This window comes from Zonotrichia albicollis, chromosome 28, assembly GCF_047830755.1.
Source record: "Zonotrichia albicollis isolate bZonAlb1 chromosome 28, bZonAlb1.hap1, whole genome shotgun sequence".
Taxonomy (NCBI): domain Eukaryota; kingdom Metazoa; phylum Chordata; class Aves; order Passeriformes; family Passerellidae; genus Zonotrichia; species Zonotrichia albicollis.
The window spans coordinates 5258266-5282370 of NC_133846.1; the positions used below are offsets into that span (position 1 = coordinate 5258266).

Below are 24105 nucleotides of genomic sequence, written 5' to 3' on the forward strand. Positions count from 1 at the left end.
GGGATGCATTTTGGGGGTGTTTGTACCTCTGGAAAAATTAAAAAAAAATAAAAATCACACCCCGAGGAGGTGAAAAAAAAAAAAAAAAGAGAGAGGAGGAAGGTGAAGGAAAAGGGTGAGAAATGGGAAAAAAGGGGAGCAGCTACAGAACCCCCCCAAAAATCAGCTGAACAGCCGGCAAAGAGGGATAAAAATTCCCAAAATCCCAAAAGCCTGGATGGGGACAGAGGTTCCCTAGGGAGGGTATTGAGGGGTGGCCCAGCATCCCAAAGTCTGGAAGGTCCTTCCTGCTCCTTCCCGGGAATAAAGCAGCAAAAGGTGAGAAAAACCCCCATGGCAGCTGTAAACTTGTCCCAGCGGTGGTTTAAATTAAAGAGTGGGGGAAAAGGGGGAAAAAATGAAGAAAAAAGGGGAAAAAATGAAGAAAAAAAGGGGGAAAAGGGGGGGGGAAAGGAAAGGAAAGAGGGGAAAGTAGGAAGAAAAACAGAGGGAAAAGGAAAAAAATAGGGAGAAGAAAAAAAGAAGAAAAAAGAAGAAAAAAGAATAAAAAAGAAGAAAAAAGAGAAAAAAGAGAAAAGGAAATGGAAAGAGCAAAGAGGGGGAAACAGGAATAAAGAAAGATGAGGGCAAAAAGAAAAGAGGAAAATAAGGGGAATAAAGGAAAAATAGAAAAGGAATAAAAGACAAAGGGGGAATAAGGGGAATAAAGAAAAAGGAAGAAAAAAGGAGAAGAGAAAAGGGAGAGAAAAAAGGAAAAAAAACCTAAGTAAAAAAGAGCAAAAGAGGAAAAAATAAAGTAGATGGGGGAAATGCCTCGCAGCTCCTTGGACAGGAATGGGATGGGCACAGCAAAAGGGGCTCTTTGGTGCCCCCCAGCCCGGGCAGGGTCTTTGGTGCCCGGCAGAGCTCGGGAAGGGGCCGGGCACGGGGAATGCACCGGGAATGGGCTGGGAATGAACCGGGAGTGAGCTGGGAATGAGCCGGGGATGAGCCGGGAACGGTCCGAGGATGCTCGGGAAGGAAAGCCTGTCCCGGAGCCGGGGATGCTCCGGGAATGAGCCTGGAATGAGCCGGGAACGCTCCGGGAATGAGCCGGGAACACTCCGGGAATGAGCCGGGAACGCTCCGGGAAGGAAGGAATGAAGGAAGGAAGCGCAGCCGCGGCGCTCGCACGGCAGCCGCGGGCACGGGTGACACCTAGAGGGGTGTCGGGGGGAACGGGGAAACGCCGGGATCCGGGCACGGGAGAGACCCCCGGGCACCGCCCCAGCGAGTGGGACACACAGGGGGACACACAGGGACACCCCAGTCCCTGCAGCCGGCTGGGCATGGAGGATGCGCCGGGCAAGGAAAAGGATGAGGGGAAAAGGATGAGGGGGAAAGGAAAAGGATGAGGGGAAAAGGAAAAGGATGAAGGGAAAAGGATGAGGGGGAAAGGAAAAGGATGAGGGGAAAAGGATGAGGGGGAAAGGAAAAGGATGAAGGGAAAAGGATGAAAGGAAAAGGATGAAGGGAAAAGGAAAAGGATGAAGGGGAAAAGGGAAAAGGAAAAGGAAAAGGATGAAAGGAGAAGGATGAGGGGAAAAGGAAAAGGATGAAAGGAAAAGAATGAGGGGAAAAGATAAAGGATGAGGGGAAAAGGAAAAGGATGAAAGGAAAAGGATGAAGTGAAAAGGAAATGGATGAAGGGAAAAGGAAAAGGATGAGGGGAAAAGGAAAAGGATGAGGGATGTCCAGGCTCACCCCACAGCTCCAGGAGCCCCTCGGGGGGAGTGTCCTGGTTTGAAAACCAAGTGAGGAATTTTTGGGACGCTCTGGTCACAGCATTTGGGTGCTGTTTGACCACAGCATCCCAAAAACCTTCACTTCCTCTTCAAACCAGGACAGGGGGTGACAGAGGTGGCACACGGGGACAGGCGACACCTTGCCCTGACCCACGGCTCCGGGTGTGGCACTTCCAGCCCCAAACGCGGCTCCTGTGATGCCAACGGTGACACAACCCCCAGGAATGTCACATCCCAGGAAAACGGGACAAGGAGGGATGGAGGAGACCTTGGGGTCACTTTGGAGAGCCCAGAAAACCCAGAGCAGCTCCAGGTCCATCACAGCAGATCCTGCTGGGTGCCAGGACAGCCAGAGCCAGCCTGGCTGTGCCAGGGAAGGGGAGGATTCCCAGGGAAGGGGAGGATTCCCAGGGAAAGGGAGGATTCCCAGGGAAGGGGAGGATTCCAAGGAAGGGGATGCTCCTGAGGGAAGGTGATGCTCCCCAAAGCCACCACGGGACACTGGGAATGCCACACTGCCTCCCTGGCACTGGGTGCCCACATCACCACCCCAGAAAGAAAGAGCAGGGAGAAGAGGGGTGTTTGGTTGTGTTGTTCTCGTTATTATTAATTTTTTCGTGGTTTTTGTTTTTTTTTTTTGGCATGAATACCATCTGTTCACCTGAACTACGGACCTTCTGTCTCTAAGAAATCTTTTGGTATCTTCCCATCTGGACGCAAACAAAAGGATGAGGAAAAGAAAAGATGAAAAGCAGAATTTCCTCCCCCCACACCCCACCAGCAGCAGCACAGGGATTTGGCCACCACAGGGATCCTCCAGGGCCACCTTTGGTGACCCCCAGGTCCTCTGAGGTGCTCAGCTGAGGGGATGGTGCCCCTTTGCTCCCCTGGCCCAGCTTTGGGGGTGCAATGGGGGGCACTGGGAGTGCCTGGAGTGACGTGGGAGCAGTGGCCATCCCTGCTGGCTGCGAGGTGGCAGCACTGTGGCTGATGGCCAGCAGGAAGGAGGGAGCTGTGACCGTGCTGCCAGCACTGCTGGGGCGGTCAGCACTGATGGTCAGTGCTGCTGGGAATGGTCAGTGCTGCTGGGAATGGTCAGCAGTGATGGTCAGTGCTGCTGGGAATGGTCAGTGCTCCTGGGGATGGTCAGCAGTGATGGTCAGTGCTGCTGGGAATGGTCAGTGCTCCTGGGGATGGTCAGCAGTGATGGTCAGTGCTCCTGGGGATGGTCAGCACTGATGGTCAGCACTGATGGGAATGGTCAGCACTGATGGGAATGGTCAGCACTGATGGTCAGTGCTGCTGGGGTGGTCAGCATTGCTGGGAATGGTCAGTGCTGCTGGGAATTGTTAGCAGTGATGGTCAGTGCTCCTGGGGATGGTCAGCAGTGATGGTCAGTGCTCCTGGGGGTGGCCAGCACTGATGGTCAGCACTGCTGGGGTGGTCAGCACTGATGGGAATGGTCAGCACTGCTGGTCAGCACTGATGGTCAGTGCTCCTGGGGATGGTCAGCACTATTGGGGTGGTCAGCAATGATGGGAATGGTCAGCACTGCTGGTCAGCACTATTGGGGTGGTCAGCACGGCTGTGGCCAGCAGCCCCCCTCCAGCTGGGGCTCGGGGAGGGTGGCCAAGCCTGGAGGCTGCTCTGCTTGCCCCGCAGAGGTGACAAAGGGACACGGTCCCAGCACCGCGCTGCTCGGTGTCCATCCCAGCTCCGTGCCAAACCCCACACCCTGCACGGGACTCAGCCCCGTTTCTGCTGTTTCTTCCCCCAAAGCTGGGTGGAGGCAGCACGTGGGCAGGGTCCACGATCCCTCTGTAGTGCAAAGCCCACTGGGGGACACAGAGGTGACAGCAGGGCCCTGCCACGGCTCCCCAGGGCTCAGGGGACAGAGGTGCCTTCCGTGCAGGAAGGAAGGAAGGAGGGACCATTCTGGACAGGAACAACCAACCCACCATCCTCATCCACCAGTCACTAACCAAGGCAGGAGGGCAGGAAAAGTCCAGCTCTTGGGGTTTTGCTTCCATGTCGTGGTGGGGCCAGTCCGTCCCCAGGCAGTGGCAGCGTGAGGGACACGCCAGCAGCAACAGGTCGGTGCCATTGTCATTGTCATCGTCCCAAGGAAAACCCTTTTGCTTTGTGGAAGTGCCTTGAAAGAACCAGGACAGCGCCAAGGTCACCTTGGGGAGGTGGGAGCGTGGCGTGGTCTCCGTCCAGGAGGGTGGGAAGGGTCTGCCCCAGGCTGGGGGAGGAGGAAGGAGTCCTTAGGACAAGTCCTCCACCGGCAGCTCCTCCTCCAGGTCCCTGTCGTCGGCGATCGTCACATTCTGGTTGGTGGTGGCCATCAGTGACACGGGTCTGCTGTCCTCCTCGGCCTCAGCTGGCTCCTCCTTCACGTGCACGGGGTGGCTGTGGGGAACGGGAGCCTTCAGCCTCGCGATGTGGATGCCACAACCCAAAACTCCCCAAATTTTTGGTCCAGAACCTCCCTCACCCTGGGAGCAGAAGCCAAAACCCTCCTAACTCTGAGAGCTGCCCACAATCAGCTCCTGGTGGCTGCAGGGAGGGGGAGCCTTCAGCCTTAGGGAGTGGGTCCCACCACCCAAAAATCACTCCAAGTTTCTGGTCCAGAAGCCCCCTCACCCTGGGGATGGGAGTCAAACCCCTCCTAGCTCTGAGAACAGGAGCCAAACCCCCTTTGCTCTGCTGTGAATGGGAGCTCACAAGCATCTCCTGCTGGCTGTGGGGAGGAGGAGCCTTCAGCCTCAGGGATTGTGTCCTACCACCCAAAACTCCCCAAAGTTTTTGGTCCAGAACCTCCCTCACCCTGGGAGCAGAAGCCAAAACCGCCCTTGCTCTGAGAGCTGCCCACAAGCAGCTCCTGGTGGCTTTGGGAAGAGGGAACCTTCAGCCTTAGGGAGCTGATCTCATAACCAAAAACTCTCTGAGTTTTTTGGTCCAGAACCCCCTTGCCTTGGGGACAGGAGCCCAAACCCCCTCACCCTGTGGGGACAGGGGCCCAAACCCCCTCACCCTGTGGGGACAGGAGCCCAAACCCCCTCACCCTGTGGGGACGGGAGCCCAAACCCCCTCACCCTGTGGGGACAGGAGCCCAAACCCCCTCACCCTGTGGGGACGGGAGCCCAAACCCCCTCACCCTGTGGGGACAGGAGCCCAAACCCCCTCACCCTGTGGGGACGGGAGCCCAAACCCCCTCACCCTGGTACCGGGAGCCCAAACCCCCTCACCCTGTGGGGCCGGGAGCCCAAACCCCCTCACCCTGGGGACAGGAGCCCAAACCCCCTCACCCTGTGGGGACGGGAGCCCAAACCCCCTCAACCCCCTCACCCTGTGGGGACAGGAGCCCAAACCCCCTCACCCTGTGGGGACGGGAGCCCAAACCCCCTCACCCTGTGGGGACGGGAGCCCAAACCCCCTCACCCTGGGGGGACAGGAGCCCAAACCCCCTCACCCTGTGGGGACAGGAGCCCAAACCCCCTCACCCTGGGGGGACAGGAGCCCAAACCCCCTCACCCTGGGGACAGGAGCCCAAACCCCCTCACCCTGTGGGGACGGGAGCCCAAACCCCCTCAACCCCCTCACCCTGTGGGGACAGGAGCCCAAACCCCCTCACCCTGGTGCCGGGAGCCCAAACCCCCTCACCCTGTGGGGACAGGAGCCCAAACCCCCTCACCCTGTGGGGACGGGAGCCCAAACCCCCTCACCCTGTGGGGACAGGAGCCCAAACCCCCTCACCCTGTGGGGACAGGAGCCCAAACCCCCTCAGTGGCTCACTGGCTGCCAGTGCCCCATGTGCCAGCCTCCCTGGGCACCCCCGTGCCCGGGCAGGGCCAGGCTGACCTGTACTGCTGCGGGGACAGGCGGGGGCTGTTGCTGCCGTTGCTGTTGACCTGCTCCACGGTGCTGCTGACGTCGTCGTGGCCCACGTGCAGCATGGCACTGGCCGAGCTGGTGTTGATCATGGTGGGGCTGTTGAGCAGGGGGAAGCTGCTCTCTGCCAGTGCAGCCTGGGACAGGGAGCATGGAGAGATGTGGAATTTAGGTTGGAAGGGTCTTAAATCACATCTCATCCCACCCCCTGTTGTGGGCAGGGACACCTTCCACTGTCCCAGGTTGTTCCAGCCTGGCCTTGGACACTGCCAGGGATGGAGTCTGTGCCAGGGCCTGCCTGCCCTTACAGGGAATGATCTCTTCCATACATCAAACCTAAATTTCCCCTCTTTCAACTTGAACCCAATCCCTTGCCCCTCATTTCCTGATGAGATGCAAGACCCCAGTGGAGAACAGGGCTGTGGAGGGTTGAGAGTGTCCCCATGTCCTTGTCAGGGCCAGGGCTGGGTCCTTACCTGGTAACTTGCATTAAGTGCTCCATAACCGAGTCCTGAAATCATATTTTTGACTAAGGTGGGACTCCTGCAGGAAAAAGAGAGAAAACAGAGGGATGCAGGGCTGAGCATTCCCAGCCTGGGCACGGGGCTGGTGGCAGCTCTGGGGCTGTGTCCCACGGGGGAAGGAGCACCCACCCTGTCATCTTTGGTGGCCTTCTCTTTTGGTACTCGTGCTCGTCCACGGTCCACACGGCGCCCTTGACGTTCTCCACGCGCACGAAGCACTTGTGCAGGCTCAGGTTGTGGCGCACGGCGTTCTGCGGGCACACGGGCACGGCCTCAGCGCCACAGCCTCGCCAGCCTCCCCCTGCCCAGCCCCACACCTCCCGGGGGCGTCCTGCCCCCCAAAACCCCGCTGGGTGCTCCCTGACCCCACTGGCACCGCGTGGTCACGACCTGGCTTGGAGGATGCTGAGGAAGGTGGGGACAGGGTGGGACAAGGGACAGCAGCTCCACTGCAGCTCTGGTGATGCTCAGCAAAGCCAGCTCCTCTTTCCTTTCCTTTTTCTTTCCCCCCCCACCCACCCCTCCCCTGTCGTTTTGGTCCTTTCCCTCCCTTTCTTCTTTACATCGACCATCTTTACATTTCTAAATGTAAAATAAAGAGACACACACGTAGGCAGACAGCGCAGCCCCGAGAGATACCAGCTCCCTTTTCCCCTTCCAACTCCCTGCCATTTGCTACTGCCCCTATTTCATTACCAATTTTAATTTGCCTCTAATTAAATCCTGTGTATTTTTCCGACTCACTTGCTAATCCATGAGGGAGGCAGGAGGCTGGAGTGGAATCTCTCCGAGCTATAATTACAAAGGGCCTAATCACGCCGGGGCTCTGCCTTTGAATAAATTTCCTTGCATTAAGGTTCTCAGATTCTCTGCCTTGCAAATGAGAATGACCCCAATTTCAGGAAGTTGGCCTCGGAGGGGTTTTTTTTTCTCTCCTTTTTTTTTTTTTATTTCGAGTCCTGATTCGTGATGAGAGACTAATTCGTTACGCTAAAACATTAACAGCAATTTAAAAGGTCGAACGGGGGCTGTATAAACAAAGGAGCCTGGCCAGCACAACAAGGCAAAAGGAGACACAAGGACTGAGCACCCCCCGTGCCTTCGAGTGCCACAGTGCCCAGAACTCAGCAATGGCACCAGCATCGCCCCTCTGGATCGGAATTTGAGGAGAAAAGAAAGCTGGGATCGTCCCTTGTCATCCATTTGTCTGTCCATCCATCCATGGATCCATCCGTGGATCCATCCATGGATCCATCTATCCATGGAGTCACATCCATCCATCCATCCATCCATGGATCCATCCATCCATCCATCCATGGATCCATCCATCCATCCATGGATCCATCCATCCATGGATTCCCATCCATCCATGGATCCATCCATCCATGGATCCACATCCATCCATGGATCCATCCATCCATGGATCCATCCATCTGTGGATCCATCCATCTGTGGATCCATCCATGGATCCATCTATCCATGGATCCATCCATCCATCCATCCATCCATGGATCCACCCATCCGTGGATCCATCCATGGATCCATCCATCCATCCATCCGTGGATCCATCCATGGATCCATATCCATCCATGGATCCATGGATCCATGGATCCATCCATCCATCCATCCATCCATCCATCCATCCATCCATCCATCCACCCAGCAGGGACAGGCTCCTCTCCCCCTTTGGGGACACTTTGTGAGCATCTCCCAGGGTCCCTGGGGAGGGAGCTCCAGGCCCAGCCAGGGCTGCCTGATGGGATTTTGGGGGAGCCCCTGGGTCACCCCCGATGCAGCTCCTCAGGGGACACTTGGTGTGGCTGAGGCCAGGCCCTGTGTCCCAGCCTTGTGCCACTGCCACCCAAAGGGACATGTTCCATTTGGGCCATGCCCTGGCACAGGGCTGTGGCACCCCTTGGCACACATGGCATCACCCAGAGGGACACCCCTGGAATTCCAAGAGGGACCTCAGGGAGCAGGACAAGCCCTCGTCCCCCGCTCTGTGCTCACCCCAGGACCGTCCTGTCACTGTCACTGTCCCTGAGAGCACACTCAGGATTGTCCCTCCCTGCCAGGCAGGGTCCTGCCCACACTCCCTCCTTCCTTTTGCCCAAAAAAATCCCTGGATTTGCCAAACTCCAGCAAACTGCAGCCAGGAGTGTGGCAAAGCCAGAACCCCCCCTGCCCAGTGTCCCCTTTTTGCCCTGGTGACACCCCCTGCTCTGAGGCACGGTGAGGATGGGCCTGGGAAGGCTCAGGGGGGGATAAAATAAAATAAAATAAATTATAAAATAAAATAAATTATAAAATAAAATAAAATAAAAATAAATAAAAAATCAAGTAAAATAAAATAAAATATAAAATAAAAGAAATAAAGTAAAATAAATTAAATGAAATAAAATGAAATGAAATGAAATAACTAAAATAAAGTAAATGAAATAAAATGAAATGAAATAAAATAAAGTAAAATAAAATAAATAAAAAAATAAAATAAAATAAAAATAAATAAAAAAATAAAGTAAAATAAAATAAAATATAAAATAAAAGAAAAGAAATAAAGTAAAATAAATTAAATGAAATAAAATGAAATAAAATGAAATGAAATAACTAAAATAAAGTAAATGAAATAAAATGAAATGAAATAAAATAAAGTAAAATAAAATAAAATAAAATAAAATAAAATAAAATAAAATAAAATAAAATGTGATCCTGCACCCCTGGAGCCTGGCATGCCCCATCCCTGTGCTGCTCCCAGGTCACACAGGAGGTGCCAGGCCAGCCCCTGGTTTGGGGACAGAGGGGACGTGTCCCCTGCCTCAGCCTGAGGCGGTTTTGTGTTTCCAGGCAGTGTTTGCTCAGAGCCAGGCCCAGCTGCTCTGTTTGCTTCTCATCTCTCTCCTCTAATGATGTTTGCTCTGCACCCTCCGCCCGCTCCCTGGGCCCTGCTGGGGTCTCCCCGTGGCTTCCCCACCTTGGTCCCCAGCACTCCTGTCCCATCCCAGGGGGCAGCTGCAGGAAAGGAGGGAAAAAACCCAGAAAAGTGGTTTTCAAGGAGAGGAAATATGTTATTTTTTTTTCCAGAAGAAGCCTGGCCTTGGTCACTGCAAGTTGTGAAGGGAATTGTCCTTCCTCCCCCCAAGCTCTTTTTAATCCCTTTTTGGGGGCAGAACAGGAAAAAATAAAGAATAAAAAAAAGAGAAGCAGAAAACGGAGGGATGCCCTTCTCCAGCTCTGCCCTTGTTAACACAGGTTATGTGGAAACTGTAAAAGAAACCCCAAAATATTTATTCCCTTCAGCAACAAAATGACAGAAAAAAGGCAATTTCACCTCATTGCAGAGGGGGAAACTGAGGCTCTGGGGGCAGTGATGCCACAGAGGGCTCTGCCCCATTGCTGCCACCCTGTCCCCAATCCAGGGCTTTGCCAAAATGCCTGGTTTCCACCCAAAAGCTTCCCATGGAAGCAAAGCCTGGCTCTGCAGCAGCGACACACGGGGGCCCTGAGCTCCTGGAGAATGGATTCCTCCTCCTCAAGCCTCTCCAAAAGCTCCATCTCACTTGCACCTTGCTGATTTTAATTATTTTTATTTAAACTAGCAGGTTTCCCTGTGCCACTTCACTCCTTGCTGCCCTGAGCAGGAGGGAGCTGAAGCTGCCTCTCAGTAAATATGGGCAGCAGGAAACAATAAATAAATAAATCTCCCCTCTTGGTTGAGGCAAGAAGTGAATCACAGAACTGCTCCTTCCACACCCCCCTGCTCCTCTCAGGTGGCTTTTCTCAGCTTTAATTTCTAAAAAAAACAAAGGAGGAGCAGCCCCAGCACTCGTGTGCTGCCCCAAAATTCACTCCAGCGGTGAATTTACCCCAAAATTCACGCCAGTTTTGGGGAGAATTCACTCCCCAAACCAGCAGTGTCACCTGCCCCCAGGTTATCATTAACCTCATTTGCTGTTTCCAGTCTCTCTCTCCCTCCTGCCTCTGCCCTTGTTCTCCACAGAAAATCCCTGGATTTCACCAACAGCCCTTTGCTGTACCCACTGCAGGGATGATGCATCCCCACAGCCCAGCGAGTCGTTTTGGGGGGCAAAAAAAGGGGGATTTGTCCTAAAATAATTTATTACAGCATTTTAGAGCTGGGCAATGAATTCCCTTTAGCACAGGAGCATCTCCTGCAGCAGCCAGGCCTGGGTGGGACGGGGTGAGGAAAGGAGGGAATGGGGTGAGCCCGGGGTGGGTTGAGATGAAGCCTGAGTGGGTTGGGGTGAACCTGAGGGAAATGGGGTGAGCCTGGGGGAAATGGGGTGAGCCTAGGTGGGTTGGGGTGAGCCCAGGGTGGGTTGGGGTGAAGCTGAGGGAAATGGGGTGAGCCTAGGTGGGTTGGGGTGAGCCCAGGGTGGGTTGGGGAGAGCCCAAGGTGGGTTGAGGTGAGCTCAGAGTGGGTTGAGGTGAGGTTTGGGTGGGTTGGGGTGAGCCAGGATAGGATGGAGTGAGCCTGAGCTGGGCTGGGGTGAGCTCAGAATGGGTTGGGGTGAGCCTGGGAGAAATGGGGTGAGCCCAAGCTGGGTTGGGGAGAACCCAGGGTGGGTTGAAGTGAGGCCTGGGTGGGCTGGGGTGAGCCCAAGGTGGGACGGGCTGAGCCAGGATAGGATGGAGTGAGCCTGGGCTGGGCTGGGGTGAGCCTGGGGTTAATGGGGTGAGCCTGGGATTAATGGGGTGAGCCTGGGGTTAATGGGGTGAGCCCACACTGGGTTGGGGAGAAGCCAGGGTGGGCTGGGGTGAGCCCAGGGTGGGCTGGGGTGAGCCCAAGGTGGGATGGGGTGAAGTTTAGGTAGGTTGGGGTGAGCCCAAGGTAGGATGGGGTGAGCCTGGGCTGAGATGGGCTGAGCCCAGAGAGGGTTGGGGTGAGCCTGGGGTTAATGGGGTGAGCCTGGGGTTAATGGGGTGAGCCCAGGCTGGGTCAGGGAGAGCCCAGGGTGCCCGGCAGAGCTGCTCTCACCTTCCAGGTGGCCGTGTTCCTCCGGAAGTAGGCGAACATCCGCGTGAACCAGTTATAGATTTCATTCAACGTTAGCTGCCTGTCGGGGGTCTCCAGGATGGCCTGGGCAGCCAGAGAGGGGACAAGGCTGTCACTTGTGGGGTTGGACACCCATCCCAAGGGGTTCAGCAGGTGGGGAGGGGGCTGAGGGAGGGTTTTGGGGTGCAGAGCTGGTCCCTGTGGCTCTCACCTGCCGGATGAGCGAGGCGTACGTGAAGGGCGGCCGGACGTCGGCGTTTTTGTAAAACTCGTGGTTCTGTGCAAGCTCTGCAAAGACACAACAAACAGAGGGGAGGGTTGGAGGGAAGGGACCCTCTGAGCCCCTCAGGAGGGCGCTGAGCCCCAGCCCAGAGCTCACCTGAAGAGATTGGGGTGCAGAACTTGTCCGAGTTCCTCCTGCGGATGGGCCCCACGTTGTGTAAAGTGGAAGAGCTGATGACGGAGGGGCCCTGCCGCAGGGGGGTGATGGGCGCCGTGGCCGAGGTGGGGGGATGAGGTAAACCGTCAGGAAACGTGTCAGAAGTGCTCTTGGAGAGGCTGGCGCTGGAGACCAGGTTCAGCTGCACGGACAGGCAGGGAGGGAAGGGGTTGGGAAGGCTGGGAGAGCATCGGGAACGGCGGCGGCGGTGCCAGAGGAGGTGGGGAGGGGATGGCAGGGGGGGATTGGTGGGCTTGGAAAGGGTGGGATGGACCCAGGGGATGGGGATGGACCCAGGGGATGGACCCATGGGACTGGGATCAATCTGTTGGATTGGGGTGAATTCGTGGGATGGGGATGGATCCATGGGATGGGAATTAACTCATGGGATGGGGATGAATCTGTGGGATGGGAATTAACCCATGGGATGGGGATGAATCTGTGGGATGGGAATTAACCCATGGGATGGGGATGAATTTTTGGGATGGGGGTGAATTCGTGGCATGGGAATTAACCCATGGGATAGGGGTGAATTTGTGGGATGGGGGTGCAAGAGTGGGATGGGATAAACCTGTGGAATGGGGGTGACTCCCTGGGATGGGAATTAACCCATGGGACAGGGATGAACCCATGGGATGAAACCATGGGATGGGGATGAATTTATGCAATGTGGATGAATTCATGGGATGGGAATTAACCCATGGGATAGAGATGAACCCACGGAATGAGGATGAACCCATGGGATGGGGATGAATTAATGGGAAGGGGATGAACCCATGGGATGGGGATGCACCCACTCCATGTCAGAGCTGGGGGAGCAGCTGCATTTCCCAGAGGGTGGCCAGGGCACATCCATCCCCCAGAGCCCAGCCAGGTGAGCGTGCACAGGGCAGGGAGGGGACAGCAGCCATCGGGGAGGGGACAAAGAGGGCAGGAAGGGACTCACGCTTACAGGCTGGCTGAAAGGCTTTGGCTCTGAAGGTCTCATGTGGAGATGGGCCATCATTGCTTGGAGGCGCTCGCTCTCCTTGGCCAGCTGGGGGAGGCAGGAAGCAGGACAGGGATGGTCACACAGTGCCAAAGTCACCATGGAGGAGCTGCCATGAGCCCCCCAAACCTGATCTGGACATGCAGCAACCCCCAGGGTGTCCCCCAGGTGCCACCTCCCAAGAGCCCCGGTGGGGCTGAGGCCTGTGGGGGCTGCTGCAGCCACCATGGAGGGCACAGGGGCCACTCCAGCTCTGTGTGTGCACTGGGGAAAGATCCACAGAGCCATTCCCAGAGCCCCCAAGCTGCCACCCACCAGCAGGGCCACCCACAGCAGCCCTGGGTGCTCTTGTCCCTGTGTCACTGTCCTGTCTCCTCTGCAGCTCCCTGTCCATCGGTCCATCCATCCCCCAGCCTTCCCACATCGCTGTAATTGCTCTCCCTGCCTGTTTACTCCCTGCACTGAGCAGAGGCTGAAATATTCACTGTGGCACCAGGAGAGATTTTGAGCCGGGCGCAGGCGATGGGATCTGACACCCCACTCCCCTCCCGTCACCTTCCCTTTCCACGGGGACCCCTCAAGCTCAGGGGGAGTCCCCACGCTCCAGCCAGGCCCCCTGGCAGAGCTGGGCGAGGAAGGGGTTAAAAGCAGGAGTTTGCAGCAAGTTTGGAGCAGCTCGGTGCTTTCTGTGCCGCGGCGCTCATTAGAGCTGACAGCTCTCCCCTCGTGATGCAGCCGGCACAGCGGGAGCTCCGCGCTCCAAACTTTCTAATTGGTGGCTCCGTGGCAGGTTCCTCTCTGCACACACAGCTCTGCTCTCGCCCTTCAGCTTCCTTTTTTTTTTTTTTTTCTTTCTATATTATTATTATTTTTTCCCTCCTCCCCTTTTCCTTTCCCTCCCCTCTTTCAGCCCCAGTAATTGCTTTCAAGCTTTGGCGAGGCGTGGGGAGCGGGATGGATGGCAGGGATGGCCTGGGAGGACACAACCTCCACTGCCACCCAGGTCTGGCTGTGTCCCCCCATCCCACATGACCCTGTCAGGACCCTAATTCTGGGTGGGGGGGGTCCCAAGGGTGCTGCAGATCTTGTCGTGATGTGACCCCTGTGTTGTCACACACACCACGCTGAGCCCCTGCCACCCCAAGCATTGTCCCACCATGGGGGTGACCCCCATGCCCCATCCCACAACCCCTAATTCTGGATGGGGGGGTCCCAAGGGTGCTGCAGATCTTGTCCTGATGTGTCCTAGGACAGTGTGTCCCCTGTGTTGTCACACACAATATGCTGAGCCCCTGCCACCCCAAGCATTGTCCCACCATGGGGGTGACTCCCTGCCCCATCCCATTTGTCCACCCCTCCATTTTCTCCCCCTTTATCCCTGTCAGGCCCCTAATTCTGGGGGGGGGGAGGTCCCAAGGGTGCTGCACTTGTCCTGCTGTGTCCTGTCACCAGTGTGACCCCTGTGCTGTCACACACAGCCGCTCTTACCAGTCCAAGCATTGTCCCACCATGGGGGTGACCCACCTGCCCCATCCCATTTTCCAACCCCCTCATTTTCTCCCCCCCTTTTTTCTGTAAGGACCCTAATTCAATGTGGGGGGGTCCCAACGTGCTGCACATCTTGTCCTGCTGTCAGTGTGACCCCTGTGTTGTCACACACAGCCACCCCTGCCAGCCCAAGCATTGTCCCACCATGGGGGTGACCCCCCTGCCCCATCCCATTTTCCAAGCCCCCCATTTTCTCCCCCTTTTTCCCTCCCTCCCTTCTCCATTAACAGAATTATTTCAGAGCATGCTGGGGGCTCAGAGAGGCTGGCAAAGGCACTATTTAAAGAATTGCCTGGCCAAAAATAGCAGCCCAAAGTTGGGCTCCAAAGACCACAAAAAATAAGTGGCCTGGTTTTCAAGCAGCCCCGTGGCTCCCAGGGAGGTGGCACAGCCCATGTGGGGACAAACCCTCCCATTTTCCACATCTGTGGCATCTCCTGTTACCCACAGGACACTTTGGGATGAGACAGGAATGAGTTTGAGGGCTTGAATTTCACCTGGATGCAGGGAAAGTGTTTGGGAAGAGTGTTTAAAACAAGTCCCCACTTGAGCAGTTACAATCCCCAACCCCGTCACCCTCTCCTGAGGGGAGCACAGGGTGACAGAGAGGTGGCACAGCCCATGTGGGGACAAACCCTCTCATTTTCCACGTGTGGCATCTGCTGTTACCCACAGGACACTTTGGGATAAGAGGAAAATGAGTTTTAGGGCTTGAATTTCACCTGGGACACTTTGGGATGAGAGGGGAACGAGTTTGAGGGCTTGATTTCCACCTGGATGCAGGATTCCTATCTGGGAAGGGTGTTAAAAACAAGCTACAGTCCCCAAGGCTGTCACCCTGTACTGAGGGGAGCACAGGGTGACAGAGAGGTGGCACAGCCCACGTGGGGACAAACCCTCCCATTTTCCACATCTGTTACCCAAAGGACACTTTGGGATAAGAGGGAAATGAGTTTGAGGGCTTGAATTTCACCTGGAGGCAGGATTCCTCTTTGGGAAGGGTGTTAAAAACAAGTTATAGTCCCTAACCCTGTCACCCTCTCCTGAGGGGAGCACAGGGTGACAGAGAGGTGGCTTTTTGTCCCTGTTTCCATGGGGACACCCACCTGTATCTCCAGCTGCTGTACCACTTGCATCTGGACTCGACACTGGGCCGTGCTCCGGTCATCAAGTGCATGTTCTGTGTTGAGGTGTCTGTGAGGAGAACACGGAGGTTTGGCTGGGCCTGGGCATGCCCAACGCTCAGCCCCCTCTGCTGGGGCCACACCTGGGATCGGCCCTGACCTGCAAATGGCTCAGGGATGCTCCAAAGCGGGGAAACTGAGGCACGGAGGTGACTGAGCAAAGCAGGCTGTGGCAGCACCCCAAACAAACCCGGGCTGGAGGATGCTCAGCCCGACCCCAGGCAGCCCCAGGGGGTGCAGGAGCAGCCTCGGGCACAGGGGAAGGCCCGTGGAGGTTCCTGGAGCAGGCAGGAGGTGCCAGCAGGACCTGAGGAGCAGGTTCCCATGGCAGGGTGCCTTCCACGCTCTGAGGAAAGCCCTGAGGGCACGAGGTGCCATTTCCAGGCTGCTCCCCTTCCTGCCTCGTGTTTATGAGGTGCTTTCTTTAGGAAGCACCAGCACCTTTGGTCCTCGCTGCCCTCCCTCCTCCTCCTCAGGGAGAGGAAGGCTCCTGGTGACAGAGTGACAGAGCCAGGGACAACCTGGCCTCACCTCAGCCCCAAACCCACCAAAGCAGCAGCCTGGGGACACAGCCAGCCCTGGGGATGTCACAAGGCCAGGTCCTGTCCTCGCTGGGGTGGGCACAAACCTGGGGGGGCCTCACTGGAGGAGCAGGATGGTTTGGAGAGGGATTCTGGGGAAATGCCACCCTGGGAACACCCCAAAAGGTGATGCTGGGGGGTCCCAGGGGCCGTGTGCCAGATGTTCCCCAGGATTAAAGCTGAGACACCCCAGAGAAGGCGCCTCAGCCTCCCAGGCTGGCTCTGGAGCACAGAGGAGTCTCACCCTGCTGCCTGTGGGAGCCTCCCAGCCCCAGCGTGCACAGACACGTCAGGGAGCCAGGCCCTGCTGCCAAACCCATCCCTGAGCAAAGCCCCCAGAGCCCCAGCCCTGCCCCTCTGCCTGCCTGGCACTGCCAGGGCACGGCTGCTTCTGCAGGGCAACAAAGCCAGGTGGGAATGGAGCCAATTCCCACTGACCCCAACCCAGCACAGCTCCAAGGCCACGCTGCCCCTCCAGCCCAGCACAGCTGCCCATGGAGGGGATGCCCAGGGGACGCCCAGGGGATACCCAGGGGATGCCCAGACTCAAGGCAGGCTCCAGCTCCAGTTGGGCTCGGCCTTTGGGAGCTGCAAATTTTCTGTCTGTCTGTCTGTCCCACACCTCAATATATGCCCATGTTGGCAAGGAGGGGACAGAAACCCCTTCCCCAGTGCTGCTGGGAGGCTGCCCTGGTGCCCATGGTTGCAAAGAGGGACAGAGCCCCTTCCCTCGTGCCCATGTTGGCAAGGAGGGGACCCTGCCTGGCACAGCACAGCTCTGCCAGCCCCCTGACCCAGCTCTGGGCATTCCCTGCCAACTCCAGCTCCAGCTCCCAACCCAGAGCTTGCTCATCTGGCCCGTGCCACTGGAACATGCCCTGCCAGGCAGGAGGAGATGCCTTATCTGGGTTCACCCCATGACTCAGAGGCACAGGAAGGAGGACACAGGAGGCTGAATCATCCTTCACTCATCCCCGGGCTGCCTTCACACCTCCTCATCCTCCTGGGCAAGGCCTCTGCTGGCTTGGCACAGTCCAAGGGATGTTCCCACCCAGAGCCAGCCCTCAGAGGGTGGCAGAGGACAGAGGGTGAGTGTGGAAAGCCCCAAATCCTGCCCGCTGCAGAGCGCGGTGCTCGGCGAGCAGACAGCCGGGGAGGCGGGGGAAGGAGCCCCGTCAGCTCCTTCTGATGTCTTTGCTAAAAATCCCGGCTACAAAGAGATCTAATTGCAAATGAACTAATTAAGTAAACCTCTGACGAAGCGTGAAAACAATTTGTTTGACCCTGACGCTAGCAGAGGGCTCTCAGACAGCAGAGTTAATCAGTCAGCGCCGGAGCCCACAAGCGGTGTCAGCGGTGCCATCTGCCATCTGCTGCCTCCCCCCGTGTCCCCAGCAGGGCTGCCAGCCCCCCTCGCCTGCTGCCGGGCTCTGGCCTCCTCCACATCATTCACTCATCCCATGGCTTGGCTTGGAAGGGCTCATAAAGCTCATCCCACTGCACCTTTGCCACGGGCAGGGTCACCTTCCACTCCCAGCCAGCCCGGCCTTGGATATTTCCAAGGATGGGGCAACACCAGCAGCAATTCCTGCTGGGTTTTCTCCTTCTCCATGAGGTCACCCAGCTCAGGGTACACACTTTGGGATGCCTGGGTCAACTCCCAAGATCTTCCCCTCCATGGAATGGAGGAATGCAGGGACAGAATCATCCTCTTTGGGATGCCTGGCTTCCTGTTTTCTCCTTCTCCATGCGGTCACCTAGCTCAGGGCACACACTCTGGGATGCCTGGTCTCTTGTCTTCTCCTTCTCCATGAGGTCACCTAGCTCAGGGTGCACATTTTAGGATGCATGGATCAACTCCCAAGATCTTCCCCTCCACCAGGTGCATTCTGTCCTGGATGGAATGCAGGGACAGAATCATCCTCTTTAGGATGCCTGATCTGTTTTCTCCTTCTCCATGTGGTCACCTAGCTCAGCTTACACACTCTGGGATGCATGGATCAACTCCCAAGATCTTCCCCTCCATCAATTCCATCCCTGATGGAATGCAGGGACAGAATCATCCTCTTTGGGATGCCTGATCTGTTTTCTCCTTCTCCACGAGGTCACCCAGCTCAGGGTACACACTTTGGGATGCCTGGATCAACTCCCAAGACCTTCCCCTCCATCAATTCCATCCCTGATGGAATGCAGGGACAGAATCATCCTCTTTGGGATGCTTGGTCTCCTGTTTTCTCCTTCTCCACGAGGTCACCCAGCTCAGGGTACACACTTTGGGATGCCTGGATCAACTCCCAAGATCTTCCCCTCCACCAGGTGCATTTTATTCCAGCTGGGACAGAAAAACCTTCCCCAAAAGGTGACACTTACTTGACAAACTGCCCCAAGTCCTCACAGAGGGTTTCGCAGCCAGGCCACTTGCACTCTCCGTGGCCGTAGAGCGGGTGGGAGCCGGGGGTCTCTTCGTGGGAAGAGCTGCACAAGAGGGAAAGGGGCCTTCAGGTGGGGCAGCTGGGATGCTCCAGCATTCCCGGGGCACCCATGGGACACCCCACAGTGACAGCTCCCTGTCCTCTGTGGGTGCAGCAAAACAGTGCCAGGCCTTTTTTATGGGGTGGGCAGAACGCCCCATCCCTCCCAGCCCTGTGGGTGATGGATGCCAGCCCCTTCCACCTGCCCAGGAATAAAAACACAAAGTGCCAGGGCCCGACCCGGCTCTACCTGTCCCTTCTGGGCGTGTGCATGGTGCTCTGTCCATTGGGCAGAGGGTGGTGGGAAATGGGAGGCGAGACCTTGGCGGCCGAAAACGAGGTAGAGTTGGAGGTGTTGGTGGTGAGGTCAAGACCTTCCTGCTTAATGCTGTCCTCCACGGGCTGGGTGGCCGTGACCTCCTTCCAGAGCTGCTGGAGGTCTGAGGGACAAACAGCTGAGGCACAGGAGAGAGTGAGCAATGTCAGCAGGGACGTGAGACAGCACCCAGGGCTTCCTTCCTGCTCCCTGACTCCCCAAATCTCACCCAGCACTGGGCGAGCATCACCTGGAGCTGGGCACAGCAAGGGGAGGCTGCAGAGCCCCATTGGGAAACACAGATCAAGGCACCTGCAGCACTCACAGAGCTGTTCTCAGAAGGGAGAAGAGCCTGATTTCCCAAATCCTGGCACCCTCCTGCCAGAGGAAGAGACAACCTAAATCCTGACACTCCTCTGCTAGAGGAAAAGGTGTCCCAAATCCTGGCACCTCCCTGCCAGAGGAAGAGGTACCCCAAATCCCAACACTCCTCTGGCAGAGGAAGAGATGTCCCAAATCCTGGCACTCTCCTGTCAAGAGGAAGAGAGGTGTCCCAAATCCTGTCCCAAAACCTGACACTCCTCTACCAGAGGAAGAGAGGTACCCCAAATCCTGACAATCCTCTGCCAGAGGAAAAGGTGTCCCAAATCCTGGCACCCCCTTGCCAGGGTACCTCAAATTCTGACACTCCTCTGCCAGAGGAAGAGGTACCCCAAATCCTGTCCCAAATCCTGACACTTCCCTGCCAGAGGGAAATGTACCCCAAATCTTGCCATTCCCGTGCTAGAGAAGAGGTGCCCTAACCCTGCACCCCTCCGGAACCCACACCCCAACCCCGCACATCTCCAACTACTGACACCACCACCCCCCAAACTTTGGGGGCACCACAAAACCCAACACCAGCCCCCCTCACCCAGATCTGGGCAAGCTCCAGCCCAGGGACCCCCCCAGGCCGTGGTGCTTACCTTGGGGCAGGCTCTGCAGGGGCACCGTGCCCTGCCCCGGCGGGAGGCTCACCAGGCCCTGGCGCTGCAGGTTTAACAGGTGCTGCTGCTGGAGCTGCTGCATCTGCAGGAGCTGCTGCTGGAAGGCCAGCTGCTTGTTCCCCAACGGCTGCTGAGACAAAAGGAGGGACAAATCCGAGCTTTATTCGCGGCCTGGCAGGGCAGGAGGGGGTTGGAGGTGGCGGCGAGGGGCGCTGGCAGCGAGGGGTGGCAGCGCTGGGGACGCCGAGCCCGGCCGTGCCTCCATCCTGCTGCGGGGCCTGCTCGGCTCAGAGGCTTTGATCTATCGGAAGAGGAGGGGAAGGAAAGGGAAAAGGGGAAGGGAAAAATAAAGCGCTGGAAGGAAAGGGAGAGAGAGGAGCTGGGGGTTTGCTCGGAGGAACGCACAAAGCTCGGCTGGGGGGTCCCCAAGGGGGGAGGCTCAGCTGTGGGGTTGGTGTAAAAAAAGGGGAGGGGGTCACAGCAGGCAACAGGCACAGAACCCTCCTGTAAGGCAGAAATTTAGCCCTGCTTGTCAAAAATGACTGTTACGAGCCCTTTCTTGGTGAGGGGCTGGAACTGGTGCAGGGAAGGGGGCACCCAGTGCCAGTGCTGGTGTCCCCACCCCAGCCACAGCCACCCCCTAAGGAGGTGACCCTCCCTCACCCCCCAGAGCTGGCCAGGCTCTGACCAGCAGCGCTGGCCCTAAACTAGTTAGGCAGGATGGGTCCCTGGGGAGGCGCCGAGAAATCCATGAGAATTAAGTGAAGGGGAGAGAATTCAATTAGGGCTGGGGACAGGCAGCTGCTAATCCGAGCTGGCCGGGAGAGGGGAGCTGCCCCGGGGCTGCCCGGCCTCATTAGTGGGGCAGGCGGCTCCGTGACCCCGTGAACCCCCCCAAACCCCCCTGCCTGGGCAGACGGTGCCGGCGGGGAGCCAGGCTGGGGCACGTCCCCCCCTCGCTGCACTCTGCACCCCCCAAAGCAGCGTTTCCATGTCCGTGCTCTGACTGAGCAGCACAGAGAGCTCTGCAGGCAGGATTGGCCTTGTTTTGTGAGCACCAGGGGATTCAGGCCCCCCAGGCACTGGGAATTCCAGGGAACTGGTGATCCCTGAGGCTGCATCAGCAGGGAGCAGCAGCCAGACTCTGTGGCAATCCCTGACTGAGTTTGGGGCCATCCCAATCCCTGACTGAGTTTGGGGCCATTCCAGTCCCTGAGTGAGTTTGGGACCATCCCAGTCCCTGACTGAATTTGGGGCCATCCCAGTCCCTGAGTGAATTTGGGGCCATCCCAATCCCTGAGTGAGTTTGGGGCCATCCCAGTCCCTGACTGAATTTGGGGCCATCCCAGTCCCTGAATGAGTTTGGGGCCATCCCAAACTCTGAGTGAGTTTGGGGCCATCCCAGTCCCTGAGTGAGTTTGGGGCCATCCCAATCCCTGAGTTTGGGGCCATCCCAATCCCTGAGTGAGTTTGGGGCCATCCCAGTCCCTGAGTGAGTTTGGGGCCATCCCAGTCCCTGACTGAATTTGGGGTCACACCCAGGGTCTCACTGCATGCAGGTGGATCCCTGTGGATGTTGTTGATGCTCAGCCTGGGATTTGTGAATCCAAGGCTGAGCCAAACCCCTCTCTGCAGCATCAGGCACCACCACCAGTCCTGTCTAGGGCACAGACTGAGTTTAATCCCAGTTTCTCAGCCTCAGGGAGATGTGTGGGCTCTCCCTGTCCTCTCCACCTCTTGGCCACGGTGGAATTGCCTCCCCAGAGTCAGACCTGGATCCTCCCTGGCTCTGTCTCAGCCCTGCACCTCTGAGGCTTAAAGATCAAGGCACAAATCAAAGCAATTCCTGCTCAGTGAAGAGAAATCCCCGACTGCTGAGCCACTGAGGGCTGCAGGCCATGCGATCAGCAGGATGGAGGGAAGAGGGCAGGGCCAGGCTGCAGCCTGTGAGCTTTAACAGCTTCTCTGTGCCCCCAGGGTGTCCCCTCCTGGCGAGGGGAGCTCTGCCACCGTGTGGGATGGACACACTGTGCTTGTCTTGCTTAGGAACAGCAGCTGGGAGGGAAAGGGATGGGATGGGACAGCACAGGATTCTCCTCCTCTTCCCGGCTCCACCACCGCCCTCCCCGAGGGCCCCGGGGCAAGCCCGAGCTCTGCTCCAGCACAGCCTCATCCACGTCACTTCCAGGCTGAGCTGCTGCGAGGGGATGAGGTCAGGAGGATCCCTGGGCACGCTGCCTGCATCCCACAGCCCGGCCAGGCTCTCCTGACCTGGCCTGGCTGGATTCAGACCCCCTGAGCCACTCCTGGCTCTGGCAGGGACGCTGTTGAACCTGGTGATGTGAAGGTTGAACCTTCACGTGCCTCAAATCCACGTCCCTCCAGCTTCCACAGGCCAGGAACAGGAGGAGCAGCCCCAGGAACACAGATCCAAGCCAAACCAAGGGCTGATCCAAGGGGAAGCCAATCTGACACCCCTAGGGAACACCACAGACCCCTAAAGCCCTGAGCGATGGGTGAAGGGATGCAGAGCCATCCACCAGCACATGGACTCCAAGCCAAGCTTTCCCTGGAGAAACCAGGCTGGGGAGAGCCTGGGTGACAGCCCCAGCACTCCCAACAACCTCACACTCTGCTGATCCTCACTACTCCCATTTCCCGTTGGAAAAGTCACTTCTAGAGGAGCTGGGGCCAAATCCTGGGCTTGGCTCCCCCAGCTCATTCCCAGCTCATTTCCAGCCCTTTCCCAGCACATTTCTGGCTTGGGGCTGAGGGTCTGCAGCATCCCTGAGGTTTGGTTCCCCCAGCTCATTCCCAGCCCATTCCCAGCCCTTTCCTAGTTCATTCCCAACCCTTTCTCAGCGCATTTCTGGCTTGGGGCTGAGGGTCTGCAGCATCACCAGGCTTGGTTCCCCCAGCTCATTCCCAGCCCTTTCCCAGCCCATTTCCAACACATTCCTGGCCTGGGGCTGGGGGTCTGCAGCATCACTGAGGTTTGGCTCCCCCAGCTCATTCCCAGCCCATTCCCAGCTCATTCTCAGCCCTTTCCCAGCTCATTCCCGGTTTGGGGCTGGGGGTCTGCAGCATCACCGAGGTTTGGCTCCCCCAGCTCATTCCCAGCCCTTTCCCAGTTCATTCCCAGCCCTTTCCCAGCCCATTCCCACGTGGGGCTGGGGGTCTGCAGCATCACCGAGGTTTGGCTCCCCCAGCTCATTCCCAGCCCATTCCCAGCTCATTCTCAGCCCTTTCCCAGCTCATTCCCGGTTTGGGGCTGGGGGTCTGCAGCATCACCAGGCTTGGTTCCCCCAGCTCATTCCTAGCCCGTTCCCAGCTCATCCCCAGCTCATTCAAATCCAAGTCTTAGCTCTCCCAGCCCATTCCTGGCGTGGGGCTGGGGGTCTGCAGCACCACTGAGGTTTGGCTCCCCCAGCTCATTCCCAGCCATTCGAATCCAAGGCCTGGCTCTCCCAGCTCATTCCCAGCCCATTCCCGGCGTGGGGTGGGGGTCTGCAGCATCCCCGTGCATTAGCCGCAGCTGAGCGGGTGCAGCCAGCGGGGCAGGAGGCGCCGTCACTTTGATTTATGAGCACATCAGGAGGCGTTTGCGCCGTGACACGCGGGACTGACAGCAGCACTTCATTAAGCTGACACCGGGGTTAGGAGGCAGCAGCTCCCCCTCCCCGCCCTGCCTGCCTCAGCACAGGGACAACCCCTGCCCTCGGCAGCTCTGGGGACACACTGGGAGCTTCCCAGGGGATTTGGGGGTCTCTGCACCCCGTGGCTCCTCCAAGCATCCTGGGAGGAGCAGGATGGGAGACATGAGCTCAGCTCCTTGTTTATCCCACACTCCAGGATGCTGCTGGAGCCTGAGGGGTGGCCCTCACACCCCAGCACAGGAAAATGCTGTAGGAAAGGCTGGGATGTGCCACAGCTCAGCCCCATCCTGGTGGGATGCATGGATTCATGGATCAGCTGCCTTGCTGTGGCCCTTCCTCATGGCCCCAGTGTGGCACAGCACCCATGGACACGGAGCATCCTTAGGGACAGGATGCTGCTGACAGGCTCTTTCCACACATTGCATTCCTCTTGTCTGTCCTTCCCTTCTCTGGGGCACTCCCCAGGGAATATCAGAGCTGCTCCTCTTGGAGATTCTGCCCCTGCTCTTGGGGAAAATAGAGCTGTTCCTCCCAGAGATTCTGCCCCTGATCGTGATGAGACCAGAGCTGTTCCCTTCAGAGATTCTGCCCTTGCTCCTGGAGATATCAGAACTGTTTCTCCCAAAGATTCTGCCCCTGCTCCTGGGGATATCAGAGCTGCTCCCCTTGGAGATTCTGCCCCTGCTTCTGGGGAGAATAGAGCTGTTCCTCCCAGAGATT

At 57.3% G+C, this 24105-nt stretch overlaps 1 protein-coding gene across 6 annotated transcripts in view; it reads right to left on the reverse strand.

The window, feature by feature from the left end:
* Positions 1-2405: 2405 nt before the first annotated feature.
* FOXP4 (forkhead box P4) overlaps positions 2406-24105 on the reverse strand; it is a 63026-nt gene continuing 41326 nt past the window's right edge. For 3 of the 6 annotated variants that reach the window (XM_074528134.1, XM_074528136.1, XM_074528135.1), the window contains exons 6-17: positions 19709-19859; positions 18678-18882; positions 18327-18431; positions 15298-15385; positions 12602-12691; positions 11596-11797; positions 11428-11504; positions 11199-11300; positions 6332-6453; positions 6155-6221; positions 5649-5815; positions 2406-4196 (exon numbers count right to left, since the gene is read on the reverse strand). In XM_074528134.1, coding sequence (XP_074384235.1) covers positions 4052-4196; positions 5649-5815; positions 6155-6221; positions 6332-6453; positions 11199-11300; positions 11428-11504; positions 11596-11797; positions 12602-12691; positions 15298-15385; positions 18327-18431; positions 18678-18882; positions 19709-19859 — 1521 coding nt within the window. In that variant the 3' untranslated portion in view covers positions 2406-4051. The remainder of the gene's footprint in view (positions 4197-5648; positions 5816-6154; positions 6222-6331; positions 6454-11198; positions 11301-11427; positions 11505-11595; positions 11798-12601; positions 12692-15297; positions 15386-18326; positions 18432-18677; positions 18883-19708; positions 19860-24105) is intronic. The other 3 variants (XM_074528139.1, XM_074528137.1, XM_074528138.1) reach the window with 3 other exon arrangements.